The 16,706-nt window shown below is 37.1% G+C and overlaps 1 protein-coding gene across 7 annotated transcripts in view; it reads left to right on the forward strand.

Annotated features, from left to right (window-relative positions):
- The window catches only part of LOC135219417 (mitochondrial coenzyme A transporter SLC25A42-like), a 110,881-nt gene extending 94,600 nt beyond the window's left edge, over positions 1-16,281 (forward strand). For all 7 annotated transcript variants that reach the window (XM_064256293.1, XM_064256370.1, XM_064256217.1 and 4 more), the window contains exon 9: positions 3,438-16,281. In XM_064256293.1, the coding sequence (XP_064112363.1) occupies positions 3,438-3,573 (136 nt within the window). In that variant the 3' untranslated portion in view covers positions 3,574-16,281. The remainder of the gene's footprint in view (positions 1-3,437) is intronic.
- Positions 16,282-16,706: the final 425 nt, after the last annotated feature.

Genomic DNA, 16,706 nt, shown 5'->3' on the forward strand with positions numbered 1-16,706 from the left:
GTACAGATAAACAATACACATTTATAAGCCTGAATCTAATTAGATATTTAAAAAATTTTGGTATGATATGAATAAAAGTTATATGTAAAGGACTAATTTTTAAAATATTATTAGATTTAGTTACTGAGGTCTGTCTTATGGAACCTAGTGGGGACAATGAGAGTGTAAGTCCTTTAAGGATGAACAGTGGCTAAGCTAAAAAAAAAAAAATTGTATACAGTGACGTCTTTCCCAAGGAAAGACTCTGCGTCTCCATTGGTGGAGTTGAAGTGGGAGTTCCTAGAATCTACTGCTTATGGAATATTAGTTCAAAAGTGGATTCTGCTTGGAGAGGGATAGAAATAATGCCACAATTCTGATGGAATGATGTACAGTAGTCTCCTTCTTCTGTACTCCTATTGCAACCTATCTAAAGAGACAGCTTAAAAATGAGTTCTTTCACCATTAAAACTTGCTGCCAAAAGCATGTGGCATATTTTACACACATCCAGCCACCAACCAAATTCTCCCTTATTCCTTGTGGGGTTAGCTAATGGTAGGTAGTTATGAGCCATTTCCACTGGCAAAAAGCAGACCGAGCAATTCGCACGTAGGTTTTGTGTAACAGTAGCCCAATAATGATAAAAGGAACAAGTGTTTAATAAAAACAAAAAATACCTAGTGTTTGCTACCTATATCAATGTATAAGCTGCAAAGACTTCAAATTAACCCAGGCCTACATGGCCACATGTACGTGTCCATAGCATGATGTAAGGAAAAGATGATCAGTGGGTCATATTTAAAAAATACCTGTATGTAATGTTTGTAGCATATTCCCTTAGGAAAAAGACAAACGTCACACCTTTGACACCACTACTGGCAGAGTAATACCCGTTTGTAGTAGATCTGTATGAATATATTCCTTCAACACTGGCAAGAACCTTGATATATGCATACCAGCTGGATAGCAGGGATTCCTCCCTTATCATCGGTAGCCAATTACCAATATCCACCTTGTTTTTAGTTAAATGTCTGGCTCCAGATTGTGGTGAAAGTAAATCCCCTACGTAAATACCTCAGGTTTGTAAGTTAAGAAGCATACAAATTACCTTAAAATTTTGTCATTTTGATTATAAGATACTACAAAAGAAACACTGGCCTTTAGTAAACACCAAGGCTCGCAAGTCAAGCACGATTGGGAACTACGTTGTGTCTGTGTTCCATAAACAAGACGTTAGTTATCCCGATTTACCCTTTCGGTAACCTCAAATTATCTATCAATGTTAAAAAGGTCATTTCATAATAAGTTTCAGTGAAAAAATTTTCTAATATTATTGCCTTAATCCTTAGTATCACTTGTCAAACAAGAAAAAACAGCACGGCAAGTACACCATAGCTTAGCTATCTACTCCTAACTTCTCGCCTTGCAAGAGGCCTACTGGCTCCCAATTTAAACAAATAAACCCAAGCCTACCTGTTCAAATTTTAAGGTAATTAAAAAACTTTTCACTGGGTCTTAAATCTAAGTACATAAACTATACTACTATACTTAGCTTGACTTGAGTTATCATGCTCTTAAAAAGCATTCAAACACAATTTCCAGAGCACAACCTTGGGACATGAACTCTTGGACAGACCAGTGTGTAATGAAAATGGCCACTGACTCATGTTGTTGTCACATTTGTGCGGTTTAGACGTTGTGAAAGCCAAGGCAGTCATTGTAGGACAGGTGATAGCGCCCTCCTGTTTGGAGTCCTTGATATTCTGTCATTATTCTGGCCAAGATCAGCTGTTAAGAGAATAATTTGTAATTGTTTGGTCTGTCGTATGGAGCCCTGAGAGGACCATGTGACTGTAACTCCTTTGAGGATGAACAGCTGCTATGCCATAAAAAGTATATAGATGTAGTAGATATAGATATATAATCTATAATGATTAGATTATATAAAGATATAATATGTATGTGTAATATAAATTCAGTGGTACCTTGAGATACGAAAGGCTCAACTTACGAAAAACTCGAGATACGAAAGCCAATGCGAAAAATTTAACGGCTCTACATACAAAAGGTTTTCAAGAAGTTGACCTTTCTGATGAATTCTCCATACCAAGTCTCCCCATCTTGAAGAGTGTGAAACTGAAAATGTGCGTCCATGAGGTCCAAGGATAACGGGACATTGCCTTTTCTGATGAATCATCTCACAAAGTCTACCATCTCCATCTTGAAGGGGGTGTGATTCAACAAAAGAACAGTCAACTGTAAAAGCCTGATGTCTTTGGCTGAACCTCCTTGATAGCTTATCTCTTCAACACCAGTCGCCCCTCCTCATCCATGGCAGTTCTTATACAAGCTTCTCTGGGAGGAGGAAGGTGTCTAGGGGCTTCAAGGTCTAAGCTCCCAAAGGTTGGCCAGGGAGAGTAGGTTGGACAGGTCTTGAAATCCCATAACTCTCATGGCCTTCCCTCAATGTTGGCTAGGAGGCCTTTCCTAATAAACAGACCATCCTCCTACCTTCTCTACGTATCTGTCAGTGGGTACTTGTCTGCCAGAAGAGAGCTTGTCCTGCCAAAAACTCACTCATGCCAATGAAGGAGTGAAATTGATTTCATGTGGAAATGTTTAAAGGTCTCCTACTTCAGAGGGAAGTGACTGCTGTCAGTGGGAAAATACACCAGGACACAGTAGATGATCACCTCCGTGGCGTTCGAGGGTTTCTGTGCTATTGCATTCAAACCCTGTATTTTGCAGAATTCCCTTAATTTCTGGTGTAGTAAATAGGACAAATGAGGGGAACCTGTAGTTCATTCACAAACCCCCCGTAGAAGCCAACCCCTTCATTCCTTACACAATGTCCACGAGGATTATTGAGTGATTTTGCTTAGGGAAGGTCAAAGCCTTCCTCCTCTTGCTAAAATTCATCCACTTACATTTCTTATCTGATTTCTCTGCCAGTACCATCATGTCTCAAGGAGTTGAATTTTGTGTTCTTGCTTTGAAACTGGTCTTGCTCAGTTGAAGTCTTTGGTGTCAAACACTCCTCTGGGGCTGAAGCTGTTGAGGTTGTAATGGTGGAAGTACTTTTCTGTGGAGGTAAAGTAGGTCTGCCATGTGTACTATATTTATGCCTCTACCTTTTTGGCTGCTCCTGTCCTCTGAATGGCAAAACATACTCCTCATTTCTTGCTATGAGATACTTCGTTTGAAGTGTTACTTCCAGTAAGGCTGCTGCTGCTCCTGAGGAAGCAGGGGCTTGCAGGTTGCCTCACCTTGACGAACAGATGAAGGGAATTTTTGAAAATCTAATACGTTTTCCAGATATTCCCACTAAAATTGGGGTGTGCTGAATGTGGCAGAAAATTTAAAAAATATTGCATGTACTTAACAGATAACAGATATATACATTATTTTAAAATATCCACTTTTTCTGAAGCATCTGCAACTTTATATCTAATTTCAGGGAAGAGGGTCTTCGCAATGGTCTGTACAAAGGTCTGTCTATGAATTGGATAAAAGGACCTATCGCTGTGGGAATCAGCTTTGCAACCTTTGATACATTGAAATTACATTTAGAATATTTTTTCAGTAACAGATAGCATTCTAATCTTAAAATGTCATCTCTGAATGTGATTGGTAAATATGTCTGTTAGAGTAACATAAGTGATGTTGATGTTTTGTGAAATTTTAAAGTACACAGATGTGAAAAGTATGTAAAGTGTTCACTTTAAAATATTTTAGGCCTTACTATGTCTGCATGATTAGCAAGCGCTCATTGTTATAAGATGGGAGCAATGGTAAAACTAATGGTATCCATTCGTGCTATATTAGAGGTACTACATATTGTTAGACAAGTAAATGCTTTTTTTGTAGCCTGTTTTATAGCTTAGAATGTTGTATTTTTACCAGAGTAATAAGTAGGCTTTCTGAAATATGGTGTGAAGGGCATTAACATGGTATACTTGCACCAGTAGAGGACAGGATTAGTTTTGTTTATAGAAGTGGATGTTGTACAACATTAAATGTTAGTCATCAAAAATGGGGAAAATGCATCTGTATAAGAAAGATAATGGCCAGAATGAGTTGCTAAATATAAAGCAGGGACTTTGTTACTTCCTTACTGAAATATAATGATTTTGTCATTTTGCTAAATTTGTGACACAGAAATGGGCGAGACAGAATTTTTCTTATCATATGCTGTAGTAAATAATACTATACCACCTTTAATTGACAGTGTTACATCATCAGGAAAGATTTATTTTAGCAGCAGTGACAGAATATTTTATATAATTTTGTCCCTCAAAATGATATCCAGAGAATATAAGCACAAATTTTCACAAATTTACTTTATAGAGTTTTATCATAACTTAAATCAGTCCCCTAACATCGTCTTCCTTTGCTTGATTCTGTCCTTGCAGTCATTCACCAATAGAAAACTTAAAAAAAAGACCAAGTTAAAGTAATATTTGACATTCAAAATGTTTAGCAAGTGGTATAGATTTATCCTATTGAGTATCTACACGAGAGGGTTGGAGGATACTCTTAGGTACAGTTTTATGCAAATATTATTGCAATTAATTTATACACAAATCCCATTCAGTAGTAAATACAAAGAGCAATTTTGTAATAGTTGGCAAGAATGGGAGATAACCAGTAATGAGTGAAATTATAATGCGTACAGGATCATTCACGGAATTACTAATTATGAATATCACATCCAAGAGTATGATATGTATACTTATTTGTTTATTTGAATATACTTTTTAAGTTTCATAATACAGTAATGATTGTGACCCATGTCTATCCAGAGCACAATTATACCAGTGAATCCTTTTGTCGCTCACAATTTTCACCGGAAAAGTATCATATTTTGTAAGAGTAATACATTTTGGACTTAACCTATTTTGTGTAGCAAATTCTTTGCTTTGCTAATAAGATTCAATTTTAGAACGTCTTTATTGAACATTCAGTATGGCAGCAATCTTAACTGCAGTCATAAGTGAGTTGTACCATGTGTATTGTAGTGTCCACAACTTAGAATTGTAATGTACTTTATTTTTATTGGTGTATGATGAGTATTTGGCTGAGAATGTTCATTGTATGATTATAAAATTTGAAAGTTTGTGAATGTGAAATGAAGTGTGTACAGAAACATATTAATGTAGAGAAGAACATCTAAGTGTTGATGAGTAATTAGTATACAAAATGCTTAGTAATTTACTATCATGAGCCATTTTATCATATTTGTTATATACTGTAACAGTTTGATTATCAGTTTAACTACAGTACAGATATTTAGTGTTTATCTTTTGATGAAAATTATGTAATTTTTTCTGTGGGAAAAATATTCAGTATTCTTGGAACACACTGGGGGTCATTTTCCAATAAGAAGCCAGTTAAAATAATTTTTTTAAAGAACTTGAAGAACTATAAACATTCAGTATACATCACATAGCAACAGTTGCCTCAAACATATTGAAATTACAGTATTGTCATAAATTATTTTAATAAAAACCACTAAGTCACATTTGAGACTTGCAAGGAACAGTCGAGGGATTTTTGATTAAATAATAGTTAGAATTTGGCGAGGTATTGTTTAAAAAAAGTAGTTCAGTAGATGGTAAGATATCAGAGGGAACATAAAAAGTAAAAGGAAGAAAGCAATACAGCGGAGACCAAATGGATGCTGTAAAGAACATGAATACCATTTACAAACTGCCATGCAAGGCAAACTTGTTTTACTTCTGCAAAGAAATTCTGAGGTAATTATTGAATCAAACATTGTGGCTTGAAAAGTTTCATGTTCATTATAATATAGCTATATTGAGGTTTACTTGGTATTTTTTTACATCATGTATGGTTGCAAAATGATATTTTGATAATAAAATTAAGTTTTGTATATAGTACTTACCTGGTAGTTCACTGCTATAGTCCCCGACGCGATCGGCAGCTAGAAAAAAAAAAATTTCCTGCCAGTACGGTTGGTACTCCTGGGTGATACTCTTCCCCACCTCTACTGGGGGTTGGTAGTGACTACAGTAGCGTCTTCAGATATTCATGCCTCACCTGCCAATGATAGGGGAGGAGGGTGGGCTTTAATTGGAACTGCCAGGTAAGTAGGTATATACAAAACTTCATTTTATTATCAAAATATCATTTTTGTACATACAACTTACCTGGTAGTTCCACTGCTGATTCCCCACATTTGAAGGGGGAAGGTCATTGCAGTTAAAAATTAACGCTATGTAAAGCCTTCGTAGTTCCTACCTGTTAGGTGAGCTGTCCAAATGGTGACTGCCTCTGGGGGCTCTCATCATAACTGTATCGACGTGGTAATAGACCAGTTGTCTGATACCAGAGGTAGCCATGCAGTCGAGGGCTAGTACCATGGACTAACATGGTAATCATGGTTGCCCCTGCCCAGGATGCAGTACAAACAACGAAATAATAATACACAAGAGTATCACCACTAACCTAACAAAGGACACTCACACCTCCCTAACTAAGAAAAAACTGGGAGGTACTCCAAGCACAAAATGTATCCCCAGACACCCCACCAACTCAACACCCTATCGAGACGAAGAGGACTTAGAGGAAGGAACAACCACCTCGACCCCCTTACCCAACACTGTGCCAGTTACCACAAATGGACCCAAAGTACTGCAGTTCTCAAAATCAGTCGTAATGTCGCTTAAATGGTGCATAGCGAAGACCAACTTGATCCTTTTCCTATATTTGAGAATGACCTTCTCTAATCAGCTCTCAAAAAGAAGAAAATGGCATTGTTTAACTTCGGGCGAGACAGATTTTTTGCGGAACAATACAGTTTATCTGAACTGCCCCCAAGATTCTTTGTCTTAATAATATATGCTTTCAAAGCTCTCACAGGGCACAAAGTAAATTCTGGCTCATGAGAGCCTACCAAGTCTCTCAAACCTTTTAACACAAAAAATGGTGGCCAAGGGTTAGACGGGCGTTCATTCTTAGCTAAGAACCCTATTATCAAAGAGCAAGTAGAGTTTCCCCTTGAAAAACCTACTTTTTCATCCATGGCATGAACTTCACTCACTCTTTTTGCGGTAGCCAAGGCCACTAGGAAAAGTTTTTTCTTCTCAGATCTTGAAAAGATTAGTTCTCCCGTGGCTCGAATCTAGAGAGCAGTTTTGGCTCTTTCGTTTTTGAAGTATTAAAGGATTTTATCAAGTATTCCAAATCTTTATTAGTACCTACATCCAAACCTCTATATGTCGGAATACTGAGCTTAACATAGTTCTGTAGCCTTTTATAGTAAGTGACGACAATTTCCTCCCTTCCTTTTAAAAATAAGAGGAAATCTAGAGATAGCTTTTGCCTCTCGTTTCAAAAATCCCTTCTCTCATAATAAACATTCGACAGTCGAAACACGGTTAGAGCGAGAGCTGGTAACCCATTGTGGAGTTTGTTGCAGTGCAGTTGTCTGAGTAGATCTACTCTTTGTGGCAATAGTCTTTGATAGTCTGAGAGCAGATCCAGCAAATCCAGAAACCAATCTTTCATTGGCCAAAAGGGGGCCACTAGGATAATCCTGGAATCCTCTGATAGTCTGAACTTGACTATTACTTCTTGTAAAATCTTGAATGGGGGGAAGGCATACAGTTCGAGATTCGATCAGCTATGAGAAAAGCGTCTACTGACCACGCTTGTGGGTCTGTTATTGGCGAACAATAGGTCATCAGGCAAGCTGTTTTTGCCGTCACAAATAAGTTTATCTGTGGTTGGCCCCACCATCTCCATAATTGTCTGCACACTGACAGATTTAAAGTCAATTCTGACGCAATTATCTGATTGTTTGTGCTTAGAAGATCAGCTCTGACATTGAGCTTGCCTTGAATGAATCTCGTGATGAGGGTCACTTGGTTCAACTTTGCCTATAACAGTAATTCTCTCACAACTTCGAGAAGGAGTGTGTTCCCCCCTGCTTCCTGTTGTATGCTAATGCAGTCGTGTTGTCCGCATTGACAACAACTGTCTTTCCCTTTACTTCCTCTACGACGGATAGGAGTCCCAAGTGAACGACCTTCAGCTCTTTCAAGTTGGTATGCCATTTTTTCTGATCATCTTGCCAAAGTCCTGATGTTGCCTTCTCCCCCAGGACTACTCCCCAGCTCTTGTCCAAGGCATCAGAAAAAAGGACAAGATTCGGTTCCGACTTCTGTAACTTTCCTCCCCACACCGAGTTGTTCTTCCGAGTTCCACCACTAGAGGTCCACTTTTATCTCTTTCGTAATCGGGAATACGAAAGAGTCCAAATCCTTCTTTCTTCTCCAGTTGGCTTTCAGGAAGAACTGCATCAGTCACAAATGCAGTCTGCCTAGACTGACAAACTGTTCCACCGATGAGAGGGTTCCCAAAAGGCTCGTCCAAGCTCTCACTAAACAGGCTTTCAAATTTAGAAACTTGTGTACTATCTTTAGGGCTGAATTTACCCTTTGGCGAGAAGGAAAAACCAGAAAACTCGCTGAATTTTATCATCATCCCTAAGTAGAGAATCTGTTGACTCAGAACCAGATTTTACTTCTGAACATCCACCAAAAGGCCTAATTTCTTCGCTAACATCGTCTTTTGAAGGTCCTCCATGCATTTTTCTTTTGAGCTCGACTTTATTAACCAGTCGTCCAGGTATAGGTTAATTCTGACACCTATCAGATGAAGCCACTTTGCTAGATGAGAGATTATTCTGGTGAAGACTTGTGGTGCCGCTGACAGCCCGAAACGTAGGGCTCTGAACTGGAAAGTCTCCCCTTGAAAAACGAACCTGAGAAACTTCCTCGACTCCACATGAATCAGGAAATGAAAGTATGCGTCTTTCATGGCTAGGGATATCATCCAGTCGTGTTGGTGAATGGATGAAAGCACTGACTGTGTAGTCTCCATTTTGAATTTTGTCTTGTGAACGAAAAGATTCAGCTGACTCGCATCTAGAACTGGTCTCCAACCCCCCAGAAGCTTTTGGGACTAAGAACAGGCAGTTGTAAAAACCCCGTCCCATTGGAGCTACTACTTTCTCTGATTCTTTTCTCTAGAAGTTGGCTTACCTCCCCCTGAAGGACAACAAACTTCTCTGACCCTGGCAAGTATGCTGGAAATGGAATTGGAGAATCCACTAAAGGTGGATCACTTGCAAAAGGGATCTGATATTCTAAAATCCTGAAGTCTCGCCCCCTACTGCATGGAGGAAAAAACCCTCACTTTCTTGATTCTCCTGTTGCGGGTTTTTTACAAGGTTTTGCAATACGCACTTGCTGGTTTTCCTCTGCCTCTTGTGAAGGTCTTAAATGTACCTCTCCCTCGAAAGGGCATACTTCTAAAGGCTGGGTCTGTAACCACTGATTGACGGTTCCCTGTAGGAAGAGGTCCTTTAGGTCAATACTGTATGTTCAGGAAAAAGAAGTTTCTTGTCTAAAGGGGAGAGTAGTTCTAGTCACTCCCTTCGTAGCAAAAGCACACCATAATTCACGCTTCTTCAAAATCCTTAGCATAAAAAGGGCAGCAAGTTGAGAGGCACCATCCCTGATCGCTCTGTCTATACAGTAAATGACGTTGGAAACATCTGCAAACTCATCTTCAGGTAAGGAGGCGGATTTTAACTTTCTGCCTAATGCCCCAATTGACCAATCAAGGAAACTCACTACTTACAAGGAATGGAAAACGCTCCTGAGAAGATGAAGATGATCGATCTCCAATGAAGAGAACATTACTTTAGCAACTGAAAAGGCTGATCTCCTTTTGGGGTCCACCAGACAAGAAAAATCTCCTTGAGAAGAAGCAGTGTTTCCTAAAGCAAACATTTCTTGTATCCCATAACAAATATTTCTCCTGGAAGACAGCCGAGATGGGGGAAAACAGAACATTCCTTTTCCCTGTTCTCTCTCAAATTTAAGCCAAGTTTCAATATTCTTTAAGGCCTTCTTAGCCAAGGTAGACAAAACTGATTTTGGCAATTTTGACGACTCTAATGTTGTCCCTATTCCAAGATGATTCCGGAGAGACGGGCTCCCTCTGAGCAAACGATTCTGGGTAATTTGCTACGAAGAAACGAAGGAGTTATTTATATGCTTTATTCGAAGATTTTGTCTGCATTATCCTCTTCTACGTCTGAGTCTCACTGTTTCTCTTCCAACGATACCGGAGACAAATCTTGTATTCCCAAAGTAGGATCTACAGCTCCTTGAGGTTGTACCAAACCTAAAATGCGATCCAACTTATAAGAGATGATTGCCAATTCTGGGTTAATGTGCTTCTTAGAAGGAGGGTGCTCAGGTGCCTGGCGCCCGGCGGCAGCCCATGGACGTCGTGAATCGGGCACCTGCCAGGAACAAGAGAGCTGTCTGTCGCTGGGTGCCCAGTGGGCGTCGACCGCTTACCTGACGGGCGCATATTGGACACTAGTTGCTCTGGTAATCGGAAATCCACCGATTTCTTGGAAGAAGACAATTCTTGAAAAGGAAAATCTTTAGATTTCACAGAAACAATATCACTCTTGTTCAACATATGCCTGCACTACTTATCAAACACTACTCCTTTAGAAGTAAGAGCAGAATGCGAAAAGGGAGTCAAAACTGGCGCCCTAAAGTGCTCTGAGTCTATCCCCTCTGCGACCTTCTCTGTATGTTCATCAGAGTCTGAAGAGGAGTTCGACCAACTACACGAAGGAGTAGGATCCTCCTCAAACACATAAGCTCTCTTCTTGGGCACAGAAGAGGGTGAGGCTCCTCTTGTCCTTTCCAGTGGATGTGAAATTTCCGAAAAACGCTGACGGTGCTTTGGAAAGTCTTCACTAGTCACTAGATGGTAAATGTCTCCCAGAAACGCCTTTCCAATAGCATTCTGTCACGTCTTGGGAACGAATATTGGATCATCTGAGGGGGCGCCTATTCGAGAGCAGTCCCCACTCACCTTCCTTCGACTGTCGGCATGCCTCCTCCCAGGTTCTGGGGAGCACGAGTGGGTCAAGCAGACACCTCCTCCACTTCACACACATTAGATTTAGCACTGGACCTATCATCCATCAAAATTTGCAGAGAATCACCAATTTTATGCATAACTACTTTTAAAAGCAGCGTTCATTTGACCTTTTAAGACTGGCAACGGTATCGGGTTAGGGGTCATCGGGGTCCTGGGCAGGAGACGAAGGAGTGTTAACATTAGGAATATTAGTAGGAGGCTCATCTATGGGAATTTCCGGACTAATTAAAACAACAGAGGAATCTTTCCCTATATTAGCTCTGGATAAGGCTTTTCTCTGCCTATCCCTATCCAACTTATGTAAATGGTTAGAAAGTGTCTTCCATGCCTGAGCACTCCAATCCTTACATTCGTCACACGTATTCTGAGGAGAGCAATCTTGCCCCCTGCAACTCACACACTTCGAATGAGTCATACTTAGCCTTGGTTAACCTAGTTCTGCAGCACCTAACCGATGAAGAACTCTAGTCTGACATGACTCGCCTAGGCTAAAGCACACAGAAAAAATTATGCTGAATATGAAAAAACTAAGGAGATTCACTAAACTTGCTAACTAGCAACAGAACCACCAACTAGCAAAAACCAATTTTCTAGCTGCCTCCCGCCCGTGTGTTTACAGTGTCATGGCAGCAGGAATATCTGAAGACACTACCATAGTCACTACCAACCTCCAGTAGAAGCGGGGGAGAAGAGTATCACCCAGGAGTACCAATCGTACTGGTGGGAATTTTTTTTTTTTATCTAGCTGCCTATTGTCAGGGACTATAGCAGCGAAACTACCAGGTAAATTGTATGTACAAAACATTTTGTAATCTACATTATGCATGTTAAACTTACTATGAATCTATGAAAACTGAGAAATGCATCAATACCATGGATTGGTACAACCATAAAAGCGTTATTTGAATAGCCATCAGAAAAATTCTTAGTGTTTGGCTACAATCAGCTTCAGTAGCAAGTCTCATTAGATCACACAATCAGGTATTGAAATAGCTATCGCAAACAGCCAAATTCTTTAAGCTGTTCAACTGTGAATGATTTCTTTACTCTTGCCTTTTTTTCCAGTTATTTTTGTAGAGAAATATATAATAGGGTTTCTAGTATTATGCATTGGTCCATCCTTAGTCTTACTCAAGATGTCCTGCCCCAGATGTGGGGTTTTTGCTGTGTGAAACATGATTGGCTGTGCAGAACTGCTTATGATTAATCGTTTGATTAATCCTTATAGAAGGACCTCTGATGTATTGTTCTTCAAATAACTTTCTGGCTTCACTCACTTCAGGTTGTTTATAACTTACTCAAGCAGGGAAAATAAATCTTGAAAAAGTTTAGCCATATATCTAAAATATCTGTGTAGTATATGAAATTTCAGAATGTTAACTTATTGTGGTTTGGGTAAGCTATCAGTATAATTATTATAATCCTACTTCATCAGATGTGATGTTGATTCTTTTTAAATGTGATACCAGTTCACATCCACTGTAAATCTGAAAAATAACATAGTATTTTTATCAATTTATCAATCTAGATTCGTGAAGTGCTTCAGATATTTTTAAATTATTAGTAATAATTGGAGAAAGGTGAACCTTAAAAGTTTTACTTATTTTTCTGTGTTACCAAAGGGAACAATGAAAAGTATATGTGGCAGAAAACATTATAGCAGAGTCATAGTATAATCTATGAATAGTGTTATATACAAGGCCCAGTGCAAGCATCACCCACTACTCATTGTACTTCATTAAGTATAGATCAAGACTAGATTAAATTATTTTTTGCAATTTACAAAGATTAGTTAAATCATTTTTGTTCCAGATGTTAGCCAAGTTACACAATTCTTTATGGATAGCTATACATCATAATCATAATAAACAATAGCTTTTAGATCGTTTTTCAAACTGGTAACTGGCAATCAAATAACATTGAAAATTTTGTTTTTCTTGGAAAAAACTTACAGAACAGTTGATGTGAATCTTAACATTTAGATTACGGTAATTCTGAGAGTTTTTACACTAGATGATCATAAACGAAATTTTTAATTCAGGCAGTGAACCATTTTGAAATAAAAGCTTTGTTTAAACAAGAATACTATTTCATAATACTAGCTGCAAATTATAACACTGAGGTTACCATCAATGATTTTGATCCAAGCAGAAGTACAGACAGCCCTTTACAGATGTGAAATAAAAATAATAAATTTTTAAAAATCCCTCAAATGTTTCAAAAAGCACCATGATCATACAATGGTTATTAAGGGAGGTAGTAGTTTTTGCAAGTGTTGGAAAAGAGAATGAATTTTTCTGATCTTTATTCATTGATTTAACTAAGATATAAATACTGTAATTTGAAAAGTAAAATGTAAAAAAAATTAAGTAAAATTAAGTTGAAGACAATTCCATTATTATAATGAAGCATATATCAGCTAATAAATTGTGGCCAAATTTCTTTTACAGTAAAATTAAACAGTAATTGATTATTTTAGTGTAAAATATCCATTGGTTTAAGATTTTTGCATTTTTATTGATATGGTGTGGGATACCATAATTTTTAAACCTCTGATTTAGCCCTAGTAAACTACAGCATTATTTAAAATCTTTTAAATAGAAATGGCAAGATTGAGCATGTATAGCAAAAAGTGCAATAAGATCAAGTGTACCAACAACAAATTAGCCACCGTTCATTAATCTGTTCTGTGTTTGTAAAACCAGAATGCATTACTGGCTGGTGACAAGCTACCAAAGTATCGAGTTAAAATTATTTGATCAGCTTTACAGTTAGTGCACTTACATTACAGTAGCATGTCTTCCGTAAATTCACAAACTATCCATCTTGAAAGCAAGTTATCATAGTTTTTTGCCACATGAACTGTACAAAGGTTCGGAAATAGTAAAAAAGTAATATTTTGTCAGTTCAGCAAGAAGTTTTTCTTTGAATTCCCATTTAAAGCATCCCTTTGTACTGAACCTGAAGGGTAAATTTATCATGTCATTCTGACTTCCCCAATTATGTCTTGAACAAACATTTTATCTTGATGGGCTTAAAGAGTAATATACTTGCCTGCCAAGTATGAAAAGTATCCTTATCAGCAAATAAACCCACATTCAACATTTCTGAAAAATGTTGCTTTTAATAAAATTCAGAATTTGTTTGTACGTATGACGTTCCAAGGCTTTTCAAATATAATCATCAGAAATTATTTCTAACAGAAATAATATGGCTCCAAAAAGCATTAAAAGTAAGATTTTCTTAGGATTTTCGACAATTTTTCAACTTACGACAATTTTTGCTTATGATGCAGGCTAGGTACAGAACCTCCATCATAAACCGGGGAATGCTTGTACATGACTTATCTGGGCTACTGTTCAGTTCCGTGTCTTTAACCACACATTTTCAAAGTTTTACACAATAATCATTCTGGAACAGTATGAGTAAAACTCCATTCTTGAATTTGTTTCAAGTCAAAATTGCTTTTTATCAAGATATATATGTTTTTGTATAAATTATAAATAATTTGTATATAATACATTGTGTTCAGGGATACTATTTACTCATTTACTTAGAAGAAAAGTTTTAATTTTGATGGAAAGAAATGTATTTGGTGCTAATGTAGCAGAATTTGAGGTTACTTTTTGTGCGTCTAATATTTTTGTAGTGTTTTGTATGTAAAAAAGCTTGGAACATTTTATGTGTTGTTTTTTTCATTCAGTAGGAAACTTGCATGGCTCCTCCTGTTAAGCATTGACAAAGTGCAGTACAGTAACCATGTCAGAGTTCAAAGTATTTAACTGTCAGTAAGTTAATCTGTATGCATGAAATAAACTTGAGGTGGAAGATACTGTAAATCAAAACTTGAGGGAAGCTCCAATAAACCCATTTGCCGACAAAGCTAAGCATTATTTAAATTTTAAATATAAACCTGGTGAGTTTTGGGAGTATATAGTATGTACTGTGTTTTTCCATTCAGCTAAAATTCATAACTCATAGGACTTACCCAGTTTTTCTCTTAATAAATATATTAATCTTTCATCTTATTCGAAAAATTATAACCACTTAAAAACTTAAGGATTGGAAAACTGAACATTTTGAATTGCTTACGTGACAATTTCTCTTAAGATTTTGTTGACAGGACACAAACTGACAATATGTATATTTATTTTTTGTCAATGCTGTTTTCAAATAGTGAATATATAGATTTGAGAGCAAATCCTTATGAGATCTTGTCAGAATCTTCAGTATTTTCAAGTGACCCAGTCATCAGATTTTCAAGTTGCAATTTAAGATTAATACATTTATTAAGAACAAATCCTTGAGCCAGCTGTACAAGAGTTAAGAATGTTAACTCACTGGTCTAGTTAAACTATGTACGTACATATAAGTTGAATTGGGAGGCCTCCTATCCTCCCTAATAATATATCTATGCACCTACATAAAATGTAAGATTGTAGCTTATGTTTCATTCAAGTCGGAAATCTTTATATTTGGTGCTTAAAGGCAAATGTCTGATTATAATAGAGGGGACCTTGTAGTATATTATTGAGACCATGATTATGAATTTTGTGGTACGTATTGGGTAAACTTAGTGAAAATGTATCTGTTCCCCATCATAATGTGCTATAACAAATACCATGCAACAGGATTTCCCCATGTGCACACAGAAGGGTTAGTATAGAGGAAATATTGAGACATTGTGACCCACAAACTTGAAAAAGTAGGCATATGTAGATTAGGATGCATCTTTGGTCCCAATTTTGCTTCAGATTGCTTTCCTCAGAAAAGTGTAATTTTTTTTTAAACATATATTTCCTCATCTGAGAATAGCCCAGCATATATTATGGAATAGCATACATTACATTACAGAATGGCATAGTGAAAAATTTCTACTCCTAATAGGGCTGGTTCAAGGCATTTTTGAATGGTCTCAGTCCAGAACATTTTGACAGTAGGTAATCAGATTTGACAAGCCACCAATAATTTCTATATCAAGTCGGTGCATTTATCTAGAATGGGTTAGGACTTTATTAGTGACTGGAAATAAGTTATAAGTCCTATCCTAAAATTATTGCTTGTTGTATTACAATACAGTACAAATTGACAAAATTAAGAACATATTTGGGAAGTCTCTCGCTTATGGTTGTAATTTATCTGCTTCCTTTCTTCTGCTAAGTTTATTAATACAAATATTGTTAAGTTACTGCAGACTTTTATGTAGTGCAATAACGTATGTTAATAGATACAGGTTTGTAAATATTTCAGTTTAATTACTTTAAAATTATGTATATATGAAATTAAATGAAATTTTGTTACAAGCTGTTTAAATAACCTTAATTTAGTTATCTCTATATGTTAATAATCTGTGAAGAGTTAAGCAGAGGTGGAAAAATAGTTTATCTCTGAAGAATATCTAAGCAAGATATTATCCACTTCATGCAAGTTATTTGGAAATTGCTTATTGTAAATATTGTACAAAAATGACAAATTTTTTATTAATTTGTACATATTTTTCATAACCAACAAACCTTAAGTCTTAACATTAGGATAATCTTCTAGCACCAGCTGGAAAACTCGTAAAATTAATTTGGGGAGGGAAAAAAAAAAAAAAAAAAACTTGTGAGATCCAAGAGGAAGAGGAGTCTCAGAAAAGTTGGTTAGGCTGGTCGAGATGATATATCAAAGAATGAGCACAAAGTAACAGCAGTTGAGGAAACCGAAAACTTTGTGAAGTTAGCACTGG

Source organism: Macrobrachium nipponense, chromosome 11 (assembly GCF_015104395.2).
Source record: "Macrobrachium nipponense isolate FS-2020 chromosome 11, ASM1510439v2, whole genome shotgun sequence".
Lineage (NCBI taxonomy): Eukaryota > Metazoa > Arthropoda > Malacostraca > Decapoda > Palaemonidae > Macrobrachium > Macrobrachium nipponense.